Here is a 15,073-nt window from a genome sequence, read left to right on the forward strand (position 1 = left end):
GCCGAATATAAGAAATTAAAAAGCGCTCAGGCAGTTGTACCTTGCGGCTGCATTACGGCGTCCATCATTTTCCAGATGCGAAATTGTAAGGCGACAGACAAGTACAGTTTTATTACTTGCTCAAGCGAAGCGCTTTCTTTCTTTCTTTCTTTCTTTCTTTCTTTCTTTCTTTCTTTCTTTCTTTCTTTCTTTCTTTCTTTCTTTCTTTCTTTCTTTCTTTCTTTCTTTCTTTATTCTTTCTTTCTTTCTCTTTCTTCTTTCTTTCTTTTTTCTTTCTTCTTTCTCTTTTTCTCTCTCTTTCTTTCTTTCTTTCTTTCTCTCTTTCTTTCTTTCTTTTCTTTCTTTTCTTTCTTTCTTTCTTTTTTCTTCTTTCTTTCTTCTTCTTTCTTTCTTTCTTTCTTTCTTTCTTTCTTTCCTTCTTTATTTCTTTCTTTCTTTTTTTCTTTCTTTCTCTTTGCCCGCCGTGCTAGCTTATCGGTAATGGCGTTGTGCTGCTAAGCATGAAGTTGCGGGTTCCGAAATGGAAGAAACACCCTTGGGCGCGCGCTATAAAGAAGCCAGGGTGGCCATAATTAATCCAGATATCCGCCATACAGCGCGGCTCATGATCATTCCACCTTTTGGTTCGTGAAAAGCTATAATTTTGCTGTTTTGTTTGCTTTGCTTCGTGCCGTAGACCCGTAGGGACATTTCAATTGGCTCATGTTTTACCTAAATATTTTCAAACGACAATACAAGCCACAGAAATGTGCTCGTCATTTATACAGGCGCACACTGCGGGAGTCCGGCGCTTCTTAATTCACCGTTGAGTGTTATTCTTCGCCGTTTTTTCGCAGCTGTCGTCATGAGTGAAGTTCAAAAGGCACAATGGCGTTGAAGGCGACATATATATCTCCCCCGTCCCTCCTCCATATCGACAAACAGCTGCGACATGCGACGCATCGACGTTCGCAGCAAGCGGAAAAAAATTTTTTTTACAGTTAAAAAAACGTGTCTGGGGAGCGTGTGGGAAGGCGCGCAGAAAGAAGCCGATTTTTCGTGGGAACGTTAGGCCTTAGGTTTATGACTTTCTGACGTATACACATGAGTATCTATACAGTGAGCTACAGAAGGACGCCTTCAAGAACACTTCAGCATCAGAAGCCAGAGTAATAATCGCGCCGCTCTTTGTACCTCAGCGTTTTTCGAAATACGAGCTGCTGTGTAGCCTCGGAAAGTATCGCCCACACAGAATGAGTCATCAGTGGGCCTTCATCGCCCATCGTGAATCCAGACGATCAATTCTAGGTGGCGGTCTACTAAGGTATATACAGCGCGTTATTGACAGACCTCGTCGTTCATGTGTGTACTTATGTCTGGAGCTAGAGTTTCAGTCGTTAGGTTTCTACATCAATATCAGTTCATTTACGCACATGCATACGTATTGCGCCCACAATGGCCCGTACACACACGCGCGTGCGCGTGTTCTAAAACATGCAAGCAAGCACACACGCCGAGGCAATGAGAGAATGAACATCTGGTAAACGACTTAAAGGGACACTGAAGTGAAACAATAAATTAGTTTAGAATGATAATCTATATTATGATGATTATTAGATGGCAGTCAAAAGTATCAATTTTAAATTTTCCCGCTGATATATGCGATGTTGACGTCACGGATCCCAAAGCGTTTTTTTTTTTCGCATTTTGGCCAGAGGCTCAACGAAATTTCCTGAAACTTGCTATGTTAATTCTCTGGCTCGCCCAGAATACATTATGCTTCATTTGTACCGATTAGAAACTACCTAGGCTTTAGTCGACGCCGTCAAAATCTATGACGTCACGGCGACTGGTGCGACAACTTCAAGGTGGCGTCGCCACACGCATTTTCCTTTTGGCGTTTTCTCGCTTACTAAGAGTCTTCTCGCTGCAAGCGTGGTGTTTTTAGTATCGTGAAAGAGTAATTTAATAATATAATCGTTTGTCTCTTTAGTGTCCCTCGCCTTAAGCTGTGCTTGTGCGACGTTTCTAAATTAATACACCGGTTTACGGCGCAATTTTCGCGTATTACCGCGTTCTCTCTCTTGAAAATGTTTAACCCCGACAAAAAAACGAAACACTAAATTTAGGGTAATGACCTTTATTCCGCATATCTTGAACTAATATCGACCTGAATATCATTATAATGTTACCGCTGCTAAGGCATGATGCTTTTTTTTTTTCAGTTTTCATACAGGAACCCAGCACAACTATACCATGTTACAAATCACTCCCCCGCGGAAAAGGAGCCATCCTGGCGACCTAAGGAACAGGTACAACTGGTGGGTCATAATGCGGCTTCAGTCGATCGACGTGAACAGTCTCGCGGCCGCGACGACGGCGGTCCGTAGATGATTGAACAGGCTCAATCATATAGTTAACTGGGGATGCTTGACGTAGGACGCGGTAGGGGCCTTCGTACTTAGGCAGTAGCTTTGTGGAAAGGCCAGGAGCGGAGGAGGGAACGCGAAGCCACACCAACGTTCCAGGCGAATACGACTGAGGAGGCAGGTTTTCGTCGTGACGGTCCTTCTGGCCCTACTCGCCCTACAATGTTACAACCCTAGTTTCTTAAGGTGCGCTGAAAATGCGACTGCCCTGAAACTTATCTTCCTCCGTGCCCTCTGCACAAGCTCATATTGTGTTTTGGTTTCGGTTCAGTATTGCATTGTACGAATGACAGGGGGCGCCACTCTGGCGTTCCTGTTTTACCCAGGCGACGTGTAAGTAAGAGAGTTTGTGGAGAGTACTCGTTGAGTGCGGACGTTTCTTCTCCTTCGGCGCATCGCGCCAAACAGCGTGTTCGGGCTGGCCGGCGTCCCCACCGGTCGCGTTGGTCACCGCCGGTCTTCGCCTGCCGCTGCGCCGGGACTACCAGCCCGCAACACAGTACTCATGTTTCCCGACGTATTGCCAGATGGCGTCCATATCTCACGTAGCGCCTCTTCTATCGTCTTTAGAGGACATTTGCAGCGAAGCACGCAGATACGCGGTCAATTTTTTTTACTCTTACAACTATTACAAAGTACACATTGTCATACGCGAATACCAAGTATTACGAAAGCACTACTTCCTTTCTTGACTCCAGCGCGAAAAAGAAAAGCAAAAGATTTGGCATCTATACTGCCCGGTACTAGTCACAGTGGATAATTAGTCTCAGACGAATAAATATATAGCGATCAAATTAAACTTTAGCACTCTAAACTGACTTGATGTGGTTTTGTAAGACCACCATAAAGACACAGCGTCCGAAAGGCAAGGGTAATTTGCCCTCTTACGTCGGATAAAATAAGGTTGTTATTACAAAACGCTTGTTCTCAATGATGCGTCGATGATTGCTACACTAACCCTCAAGAATTTCCGGCACTGTTCTAAACGTTTCCTTCCATGCATGTGAACAAATGCCTAACAAGATCTTGAACGGACTTCGCTTCCTTGCTAAGCATCTTGTCCTAATACATCTAAGTGTGATTCATGCTGAAGACGCAAACATGCAATGCAACATGCCATGCAAGCGCCACCGCAGTGGTGTCACTGATCTACGACGTTTGCTAAGAATCGGCAATCGCTTTCGAATCCACCTTCAGATGTTTTCTGTTTAAAAGGTGGTACAATCACTGGGGAAAGTATTTCGCAATTAAACTAACATTTATAACAAATAGCATTCGTGGTTTGTCATCCGTTACCAGTTCGTACGCTCAGTCCACCGCGGTGGAACAGTGGTTACGGTGCTTGTAGTTCGCGGTGAATTATATCACACTATAGTAACAGAAAACGTAGTACTCCAGAGCAGAGTGATCCCTAAAGCGATGTTCTCGAAAGATCCGCCACGATGGTCTAGTGGTTAAGGTGCTCGACTGCTGACCCGCAGATCGCGGGATCGAATCCCGGCCGCGGCGGTCGCATTTTGATGGAAGCGAAATGCTACAGTCCCGTATTGTGCGATGTCTGTGCACGTTAATGAACCCCAGGTGGTCTAAATTGTTCTGAGCCCTCCACTACGGCGTCTCTTACATGACTGAGTCGCTTTGGGACGTTAAGCCCCATAAACCAACCAACCAATCAGCTCGTCCGCGATCGATTCTATTCAATTTTCACAATACCACCACAAAGTTGAATGTGGCAAGTGTTTCACAAGTCGTACGCATTCGTTGGGTATAATCAGTGCGAAGGAAATTCACATACTGATGTGACCGGAAGCTGTAAAATGCTTCGTAAAGTGCATACACAGTCATTAAATTTAGTCTCTGCTTCGTTTTGAGTAAAAACACGGCTCAAAAAAAAGACTCAGATAGCATTTCCTATTTTCTGCTTTGAAAGCCGTCACTCATTGTTCCTCGAAGCGCTCACATTCATGTTCTGCCCAATAAGACTCAATCGATGACAGTGACTGACAACGGGTGCCAACTGATACAACGATTAGCTCCAGCACATAAGCGTTTGTCAAGGCATCAGCTTGTCGACGTAAAAAGTATTAGGAATAGAAAACAACGGCACCTGCTGGAAAGAACTACTTTTCAAAGTGTACCGCATTCAAATCAAGTTCATCTTTCAGGAATAAGTGGTTTTAACTAAAAAGCTTGCCGTGTGAAAACGCTCGTACGGTGTGTGTTCGAGAAAGAGAGAGAGACAGAAAGAAAGAAAGAGACAGGCAAAGAAATTAAGATGAACATGGCGACCCTGCTGCTTGAGATAACGTGTACAAGTGTACATGAATATGACAAAAGTATAAAAGTAAATATCGAAAAGTACTATAAATAAATGAACAAATCAAGCCACTACCACTAACAAAAGGTCAAAGAATGTCTGTAAGAATATCTATGTATGAAAAAAGGGCTTTGGTGGGCTAGGATTGCGTCCTCAGTGCTAGTCCATCTTTGCTTTCGTTTACCAAACGATGCCTGCTGCTAACGACACCGTCGTCCAGCGGTATACCAGTAAACACGTGAACTGCTAATACTATCAAGCAGTTTGCGCTTGGTCCACAGCGGATTCAGTGGTGAGACACGAAACATGTCTATGGTGTTATCGTCAGTTGCCGACCAGTAAGGCCAGAACAACGCATTTTCGCAAATTTTCTGTAGACAGTTTGCTAATGCTACTGCCGGGAGACATAAAGCGACAAGATTCCGAGGAGGTAATGGAACCGTTAAAGCAAGACGTAACTAGATCAGAGTTTGCCCTGCTAAACCAACTTTTTCGTTGTGTACGTGAGTAGGCCTTAAATATTGAAGAAAGACCTCACAGAAGACACCAGCTTTTAAGACTTTAGTAAATGTAAAAAAGCGGTAAAAACAACTGGCACACGAAAAAAAAAGCGGGGGGGGGGGGGGGGGGAAGAAAGCTTTGCTGTGTGAACAAGCGCTCTACTGAGCAACAAGTTTCTGCATGTATGCCCTGCACAATAATTTTTTTCGGAACATACTAGCACAAAACTGTATAAAAACTGCGGAATCGTTATCGCTCTTACATTTATATCATTACTTTAACCATTTTCATGATGTGCTTGCGGCTAGTTGGAGGAGGAAAAGGGAAGGCATTTTGTCGCGCGGAATAGTAGGAACATTTATAAGTAGAGTCTAAGCTCGTTATAACGAAGTACCATGGGAGTCATAATTTAGTTCGCTATATCCAGAATTCGTTGTAACAGTAGAGATAAAAATAGGCTCTAACTAATCGGCAATCTAGCTCGGGCAAAAATTCTAGATACGAGAACGCATTATTCTAAGCCTCCTAGTCACTATAAACGAGGTAATCCTTGCATTTATCCTTGTGGTATTTCAGACTAAGGAGACCGAACATGAAAAGGCAAAAATAGAACTTGACAAGGTTAGCTTGACAAATCAGGCCAGCGTTCACATTTATTTGAAGAAGGATGTGGTCTTCAACTTCGTCTGGTGGCGTTTAACACGAATTCACAACTACATTTTCAAAAAATGTGGTTGCGAATAGTATTTCAATATTCGTTTTGCTTTTCATGCTGTCTTTCAAGTTTTGAGCTTCGCGCGAACGAAATATTTCTTCATTTGAGCCGATATCGCGGCGGCTTTTGCGTTTTCATTTTCTTATATAAATAATAAATGTCACTGAAATGGAGCGTGACCAACCGAACTTCGTATTTAGTGCGCTATAAACGATAATCCGCTATATCAGTGTTCATTATAACGAGGTTAAGCTGTAGTGCTAATGAACTCGATGCACCATGGTTGCAGCCCTTCCCATTAATACTCTTGTTACATCGTAAAATAGCGCAGCATTGACTGAAAACTCGATATTGTGGAGTACCTAGTAGTTGCGGGAGAAACTAAATATTGTTATCTCCACCGAAGTGATTTCGCTCCCTTTATCAGTAAGCATAACACTTTGCCTTCAATATGGTGCTAAAGTTAAGTTTGTCATCTTCAGCAGCGCTTAGTCAGCTGCTCCCGTCCACGTTACATGTACTCCTATTCAATCTCAGTCTTTGAAGTGGTGAAGCTAACAGGGCCTCTGAATAAGTACAGTCGGTCGCAAAACAATACGGACCACGTGAGCGCGTGCCGAAATTGCCGTCTGCGCAGTCTAGTGGCGAACCGTCTGCTGTCGAGAGCAATGTTCTCGCGAATGTACGGCCACAGCTATGCTCTGGACAGCCGACGGCTCGCCACTAGACGGCGCAGACGGCAGTTTCGGCAGGCACTCGCGTGGTCCGTATTATTTTGTGGCCGACTGTACCTGTGCTCACCAGTGGTTCAGAGAGTAGGTCTTCGTCAGTACAGCTTTTAGAGCAATTCGTTTCATGGCTTCTTGCTGCGGTTTGTAGCTACAATCGCCTTGCTTCTATGATAGTTCCATGTGCAACTCAAAGTGAGGAGAAACAGTGTGCATTTTTAATACTGTGACCGAGATTCTGCTTCGATTGTCTCTTATAATATTAGGCAAACTGATTTTAAACATCGTTCAAAGTGGCATATTTAGAGTTTCTAGTAAGGCTCCAGCTGTTGAAAATACATTGATAAAGCTTCAATGTAGGCAGACAAAGCAACCGCGGAGGTTGTGTGAAATTGGTTATGTACTGCCGCGACGTACGAACAGGAGGTATACACGTGTACGTCTATGACTGGACGCCGATAACTGCCGCCGCTGGAAAATTGGCGGCTTAAATAAAGAACTTTATGCCAATCATAATGCTGAGAACTTTAAGTACCTCAAAACGCCAGTTACAGTTATTCGCTGAGGTCACGCACGTGTTTTCCTACATGAAGATGCTACGTGCGGAAGCGTTAATAAACACTGCACACGCGCACCGCCTGTATACACGGGGTCAAAACTATGCATGGCGTGCCAACTTCGTGACAGAACTTGATACTTTGTTCGTGTTAGGCAAAAGGTCAGTCTCCGAAACGCGCTTCTCTATATGAAATACGATCATACATGTCGAAGGCAGTGGGAGTACCGTCGCGAGTGCTCTTTGCTACTGTAATTTGCGCGCGTGGTAAATGTCGAAAGACTTCTGTCAAGCGATATCCACCTGCTCGTATATTAATGCCACCACCATCCCCCGCACATGCCAGCCGGAAAAGTGCGAAATACCAAATGACTTTGTCAAGCACAGCAGATATATGTGACAGCTGCTGCCGTTTCCATATTTGCGCGCATGTTTTTGTCGTTTGTACTTGTGTATGTTCCCAGTATAAACCAACCAAGCAAAACCAAATCACTAAGACCGATGAAAATTGTATGTATAAAATATTCTCGCATATGGCAGAGTCGAAAACATAGCCTCTACATTTTTATGGTATTCTCTCGCCTCAGGCTATTTTAATGAGTTTCACGTCATGGGGGACAAACGTGATGTTCGTTAACACGTTTCAATTCACACTCTTTCTCGTTATAGGCGATAAGGGGCTAGTTATTTTAAATTCGATCTACTACTCTCTGATTGCCATCATTCATTGCGTAATGTATCGTCGCGATGTTGAAGGCTCCTTGTCGTTCAAATCTTTGGTGTTAGTTTTAGCATTTGTGATTCACATGACGCCATCGTCAGGCACCATGGTCTCATGGGGAAGAGATTTCTGATCTTTTGTCTTTTCTGTCACAATCTCAAATTCACATGGCCAACTCTTCAGGGAGAACTATGTTTGTCTCTCTCTCGTTGAGAATCTGAGCGCAGTAGTACAGGTGGCGGGCAGTGTGTCACTGTGGCACGGTGCTCAGGCGAACAAGAGGTCAAGGCAGCCAAGCCGATCGGCCCCAACATTGGCAACATGATGCTCTTGGAAATGTACAGTGGACATGCAGGACTTTCGTAGCTCAGAAGTTCCATGTCGTCCCAATTATCAAGTCATTATTGTCTTTGTCATCATATGAATATAGGCAAGTGCACAGGCATGGTATACAGATCGCACTGAGAACTACTGAGTAAAGAAAAATTGCACGTTTCTACTAAATAAAGCAGTTAGGTGTCAGATTTAAATGAGGCCGGCAGACTACGTGAAGTAGCGTATTCATGAAGCGTATTTTCTGAGTGCATTTACCACCTCTTCGCATGATGTCTTTTCCGTGAGACCTTTTGCGTGAGCGTCTGAACTCGAATCTTCGTTCAAATTACAGGCATCTGAATGGTTACCAGAGGAGCCTTCCAGTGGGCCACCGGCTGTACAGGTTGCGGCGCTACCCTGCTTGCACCCGTTCAAGCGAGGACCGCATCACACGCCTGTTGCCATTTTCCTCAGTTTCAAGCAGTGGACAGACGCCTTATATTGGAGGAAAGGCGGTATGCGGGAGCCCAAGCGAGAGCGGGAGAAATGAGGGTCATTCAGCCACACGGACACTGAGCGTGTTTGACCTCTCTCTTCCCTGTCCTTCCAACGGGCATGCGATGCTAGTCATCATGGCTTTGCTGTCGATTAAAGTGCTCGGCCTCTCATCAATCCCAAGGGCATCATTTGCGTCTTTTGAACTGGTGGCGCTTGGAACCATGACGAGCGAGATGCGAGAGAATACGCAGTGGAACACTCCGGCTAAACGCCTTTACCGCAATTCTGTCACTCGGCGACACAACGAAAGCCAGAAAATTAACTTATTATTACATTCTTTTTGCCAAATGTGCATCTCTGAATTTCACATATGTATACCTTGGTTCCAGACTCATCACTTTAGCTGCTCTGCCAACGGGCTGTATGCAGTTGCTTGTAGGAACTTGACTAAAGCTTTACTCTCAAGATATTTTTTTTTTGCATTAGGGGCTCAAGATATGTGCATTAAGTACTTATCCGTACTTCTCGATCTGCAAGATAAACTAAACTACCTGTGCTACGACAATTTTCGTCAAGTAAATTACAACAGAAACGACACGTCAGTGGCAGAGGTGCAGGTCATGGTGGCGGTTCTGCGTGACCTAGAGCATGAGGAGAATGTGTCAATCTAAATAACCGTAATTTCCAAGCTCCCGGGGCTGAAACATTGGCGGGTAAGTGTCTCTAAACCAACGTAACTAGGACATGCGAAATATTTTCTCATTTACCTCCGAGCCTCTTCGCTTCTGTTTTCAGAATATCGAAACTATTTGTGATCTTCGACGAATATCGAAGCGCATATTAGGAGAATGAAGAAGCGTTTTATAAATAACATGACAATCTAAATACATGTACTATTCCACTTTTAAACACCACCAGCACGGGCTTTGTCTGCATTGTCAGTGCAGACAAAACACGCTTTCCAGTGAACTACGCGAAAGATAAAAAACGAAATTAGAAACAATACAGCGTTCGTGTTGTGTGCTCCTTTCCTTGTGTCCAGTTTTCGCGCTGTTTTTTCCTTCAAAGTAGAACTTTGAACCTGCACCTTCTCTCCCTCCCTCCCCCCCCCCCCCCCTCCTTTCACATAATGCTGCCCTGCAAAAGGAAATGCCTCACTGTGGCGAACTGCTTTCCTTGCAGTTTCCTTAGCCAGGTTGTACAGTATAACAGCACACCATGATTAAATGCAAAGCGTTACTGAGCAACTTCAAGGCAACAAACCTGCAAGCTGTTTACAATACCAAATATTATGCTTCCGTACTACTCTGCATGGTCGGCACGTTGGCAAAGGATAGAACACACGCGACTGCTGCCATGAGAAGAAAAGCTGTACCCAATCGCGATCCGTAGTCATATGCGAAAGCACCGCATGTGTCGAGCAATATCACAAAACCGCAAGATAGAGACACTTTCTCCGTAGCAAGAATCTCTCTAAAGCTAAACCGACGACACTTTTAAGACTCATTCATTTCTAGGGCATGGCTTCTGCGTTATTACCGGCGTCGCTCTTATATAAAATTGGCTGAAACACAAACACCGTTAATGCGCATCTGTACATTAGGCATATCATTTATGTTGTCTTGATAATCTACCCACGGCATCTTATTATAATTTGGTCGAGTATGTCCTGACGGCGTCAATTCCGCACACAGATGGATTGATCGGGCACTGTATGAACATGCACGGATCCCGAGCGATATAATGTCATGCAATTCTCAGTATTTGTTGTGCATGAAGTGTCTTGTGCAATGATTTCTTCGTACTTCAAGCAATAAGTTCCAAAGGGAGGGTCGAAACAGCACGTGACTTGAACGGCCAGCAAGATTCACTGGTCAGGATTTACCGCAGAGTATTAGGGCAAGAAAAACGTAGCATCAGAGTGCAAAGGTGACGTCGACTGACGTTACCACTCAAGCCGTCTTCTAATATAAATGTACCATTGACAAGTCATTCCCACAAATGTTTCACGAAAAGAAGTCGCTGAGCTAAGGAAGTGGCAGCTTTCTGACATCCCCAAAAATGTTTTTGATCGACATAATTGGCAGCATGTCTTTTTGACAGCCTCGTAGCATACTGTTAGACAATGCCATCTGACCAGTGGTGCAATCTCACACGCACGCGTCAGCTCATTTATTGCTCATTTCCTTCTTTCCTTTCATCCCCACTTTCCCACCTTTCTATTCCCCTTTCCCATTCCTCCAGTGTAGGGTAGCCTATCGGACACTCAATTCTTGTTAGCCTCCCTGCCTTCTGCCTCTCTATTTCCTTCCTTCCTTCCTTCCTTCCTTCCTTCCTTCCTTCCTTCCTTCCTTCCTTCCTTCCTTCCTTCCTTCCTTCCTTCCTTCCTTCCTTCCTTCCTTCCTTCCTTCCTTCCTTCCTTCCTTCCTTCCTTCCTTCCTTCCTTCCTTCCTTCCTTCCTTCCTTCCTTCCTTCCTTCCTTCCTTCCTTCCTTCCTTCCTTCCTTCCTTCCTTCCTTCATTCCAACATAACATAGGATTTAGAGAACGTGTTTGTTGTGTGCTTAAAGTAAATTAACGTCAGCTGTAGACGTTACTTGAGCTTGCGTAATATTGTCTGCTTATGCGCGCGCGCATGCATGATCACGAGACAATTTCTGCCACTCCTGTGCACGAAGTACAGTAAGGAAAGCGCCTGCTCAATAACTAATTGTGTAGGTCTATTGACAGCATTGTGACGAATGCCGATGTGCATTTATCTGTACTCTGTCGTCTAGCAACGCGCAACAGTCAACTAAGCAATGACGTTGGAGCTTCATGTAGTGGGCACGTATCGTTAGGTGCTAATTGTAAAAGAAAATAGGCAATAACAACAAAGGTACCCGATTTCTGTAGTAGTCTGATTATCCTACTCTCCAGGAGAGGATCGCAGAAAGTTCAGGTGTCAACCAAAACGTGAGACAATTACAGTGATCGCTACATTTAGCCTTTCTCTTTCTTTTACCAATGAGAACAATAAGCTACTGCTCCTACTATCCATCACTTCCTCCTCACCGGAAGACAGAGGAAAAGGAGAAAGTCACGTTGGATTCGCGCTCGTGAGGCTCTCCTTCCCGGGTTGAACTATATGCTGCATACGCTTATTTCTTTGCCCAGGCTCAAGAAGAATGCAACGCGCGAGTTCTTTCCACGCTGTACAGAAAGTTCTCGCACTCTGCTTTCCGCACAGCCCCCTTCCCGTTAAAATGGCAGCCACAATAACCATTTTCGTGAAACGCCATCGTACTGCATATACCGGATCCCCAATCATATACCTTATGACACGCTCTATTCCGCAGCATTAGTAATTGCATTCGTTTTCAACTGCCAACGCAGTGTGTTCCAAAGGAACGCAGTTATGAGAATACATGCTGAAGGCGCAAAGCCACCTAGCAGCGGTAATAGAAGCACTACGCCTTGCAGGTGTGAGAGAGCTACACGGACAAGCTGAGAAAGGTCATGCGGCAAAGCGTACGCAGGTAGGGAGGGTGTCAACGGTGTACGTCAATAGTGACAACACGCCGGCCCCTGCTGGGGCTGCAGCCGAAGTGGAGCGTGCCCACGTCGCCGGCCCCCGGCTTCGGCTGCAGAACACCAGCGGCGGCCGGCGCGCGGGGTGGCAAGCGTGCAGGGTGTCGGGGCCGCATGCCTCGGGGCGCGGCCGCAGTGTAACACACACACACACGCACACACACACACAGTCCGCGTGCAGAGATGTGTGCCTGGGCGAGGCCAGCACACGGGGCGCCATGCTCGGAACGGAAGATGGCGGCGTCGTGTTTATCGATCATGTGGGGCCGCGTGCGTCACGAGAGAGAGAGGGATCCCGGGTCGGCCGCAGGGGAGGGCGGCCGGGCTCGACCGCCACGCGTCCCCGGCGGCCGCGTGCACAGACCGGCGGAGCCAACTCACTTCATTTGCTTGACGATGGTGCTCTTGCCGGACTCCCCCGCACCTGGAAAAAGGGGTCCGACGTGAGCGTGCGCCGACATGGGGCGTATTGGCGGCGCGCCGCCATGACTGCCCCACTGCCATAATGGACGCCATGACGTGCGTTAAGCCTAATCATGCTTGGACCCGGTGTAGGCAAACCCCTAGGGCAGGCCGCGGCCCTTCGAAACGCACTAGGACAGAGCCATAGGGCACGGTCCGGGCCGGATCGGGGGGCCGCCGCGCGTGCACTCGAGGGAGAGCTGTGCCGCCGGGCAGCGGGGCAAGGCGGGGAAGCCACTCACCGAGGAGCAGAAGCTTGATGTCTTTGGCGGCCTGGATGCCGTCCTCCTTGAGGTTTTTCTCGATCTGCTTGCTGCGGGCGAGCGCCGCCCGCTCCTCGGCACTCATAGCGCAGCCCATGGCTCAAGCTGCGGTCAGGGCTCCTGGGCGCGATCCCGCGGTGGGCGGCGCTGGGCAACACACGCCGCTGGACTCGCCGGAGAGCACAGGCGACGACAGCACCCTGAAGCCGGGCAGGCGGCTTTCCGCAGCTCTATGATAATGAGCGCTCGCACGGGCACAGCCGCCGCCAATCGACGCTCCGGACCCAGTTTACGGTCGCCTAGGCGACGCTCGAGCCCCAGCGTGACGTCAGCCTCAGCGCCATCTTGCGCCGGCGCTGCGCGACGCCTGCTCGTGGCGCCGCTCATCGGAGCGGCCGCTTGGCGCCCGAGGCAGCTAGACCCGCGCTTTATGGAAGCGCGTTTGAACACGCGGCCGTCCAGCTCTCCCCACTGCACAACGTCCCTATCTAAAACGTGTGCGGCGCCCCGGGTCTTTTCAGCTCCGGTTACAAAAAGAAAATGTGCCACCAACCTCCATAAAGCGCGCTGTCATGTTTTTCCGACTCTTTTACAGACCAAAATGATGCCACATTGTTACTATAACCTCAACTTCGCAGACTTAATATACGTGCTCGGCGTTAAACAAACCAAATACCAGCGCTTTACAACAAATTTTCTGGTGATGCTGAATATTAGAGCAACTATCTTTCGTGAAGCATTCGGAACTGATTTAATTGGTAATGGTTATTTCAATTAGTATTTTCTGGAATTATTGCTTTATAACGCCGTATTTTTGACGAAGCAGCCTCTTTAAGGATTACCCGTAAAGATACCATATTTCTGATGTAAACATTAAAAAAGAACTCATGAAACACAAACTAATCTTTATATTGCCACCAAACGGTTCGCCTTGCCCGCCAAAGATGCCGATGGCGCTCCACCACACGCCGCTTTCTATGCATGTTGCATAAAAATAATAACAAATCACATTGAAAGTATTGTTACCTACATCGACGAAAAAAAATTAAGCTGCTAGGGTGTCCCCCCTGGATCCCCCGGCGGCTTAAACTCCTCAGAACGATGAATAAAAGTTCTTGACTGACTGACTGAGAGAACTTTGGGCGAACTGTGTTCCGAAATTCGGAACACAGTTCCGAATTTCGGAGTACACTTTTTAAATGCGAAGCGTGACTGTTTCTTTCTTGCTTGCTTTCTTCTTTTCTTTCTGTTTTCAATCAATCAATCAATCAATCAATCAATCAATCAATCCGCCTACGTGGTATATGCCAGAATTGGCATAGGATGACATGAGTATGACGACCGTGACTGACAGGTCATGATATTAATAACGTTGAATTCCTGTCGCATAGGTCATGAAATCCTTTTCTACAGTCACCTGTGGCGTATGCCCGTATGCGCCAAGGATGATCGAAACAGACGTTGAAAAGTTCATGACACTTTGCTTAGATTAAACAAGAGAAAGACATACCGTTTGGTATAGTTGGCGATTTTATTGTAGCACGCAAACTGTTACATATGCCCTACTATAGCCTATAGTCTAGCACTGCTATAGTCTAGCACTGCAGTCTTCCAGCGCTGCTAGACTATAGCTTACAGACTACAGCTATGAATACGCCAACGAACGCTGCTTACACTTCGTTTCGATAAAAGTGGCATCTGTGGTGTAACGTGAGTGGCGGTGTTACGTCAGACCCGTTAGGTACCAGTGTAGTCAACGTGTTCAGTAAGGCTGCGATATGCATACAACTACTCAAATTCCACAAAGACGTCAATCCGTCTCGTAAGACATGGCTCATAGTGCAGCATAGGCAGCCACTCGGTGATTGCTTAGCATGAAATAGATTCCCACAAAGCCTGGGATCTGCCGGAATTTTGCTCATCATAATAGATTATACTTAGACATGTTTCGTAATCTCTCTTCGGCTGTTTTGAGTGCTTGTCATAATTATACATTTATTTGGATTTTAAGCAATTTCTT

At 46.2% G+C, this 15,073-nt stretch overlaps 1 protein-coding gene across 2 annotated transcripts in view; it reads right to left on the reverse strand.

Annotated features, from left to right (window-relative positions):
* LOC119371968 (guanine nucleotide-binding protein G(o) subunit alpha) overlaps positions 1-13,344 on the reverse strand; it is a 126,844-nt gene extending 113,500 nt beyond the window's left edge. The window contains exons 1-2 of one of the 2 annotated variants that reach the window (XM_037642416.2): positions 13,033-13,343; positions 12,710-12,752 (exon numbers count right to left, since the gene is read on the reverse strand). In XM_037642416.2, coding sequence (XP_037498344.1) covers positions 12,710-12,752; positions 13,033-13,150 — 161 coding nt within the window. In that variant the 5' untranslated portion in view covers positions 13,151-13,343. Of the gene's footprint in view, positions 1-12,709; positions 12,753-13,032 lie in introns of both variants that reach the window. The other variant, XM_037642419.2, reaches the window with a different exon arrangement.
* Positions 13,345-15,073: the final 1,729 nt, after the last annotated feature.

Source organism: Rhipicephalus sanguineus, chromosome 1 (assembly GCF_013339695.2).
Source record: "Rhipicephalus sanguineus isolate Rsan-2018 chromosome 1, BIME_Rsan_1.4, whole genome shotgun sequence".
In the NCBI taxonomy this organism is placed as follows: domain Eukaryota; kingdom Metazoa; phylum Arthropoda; class Arachnida; order Ixodida; family Ixodidae; genus Rhipicephalus; species Rhipicephalus sanguineus.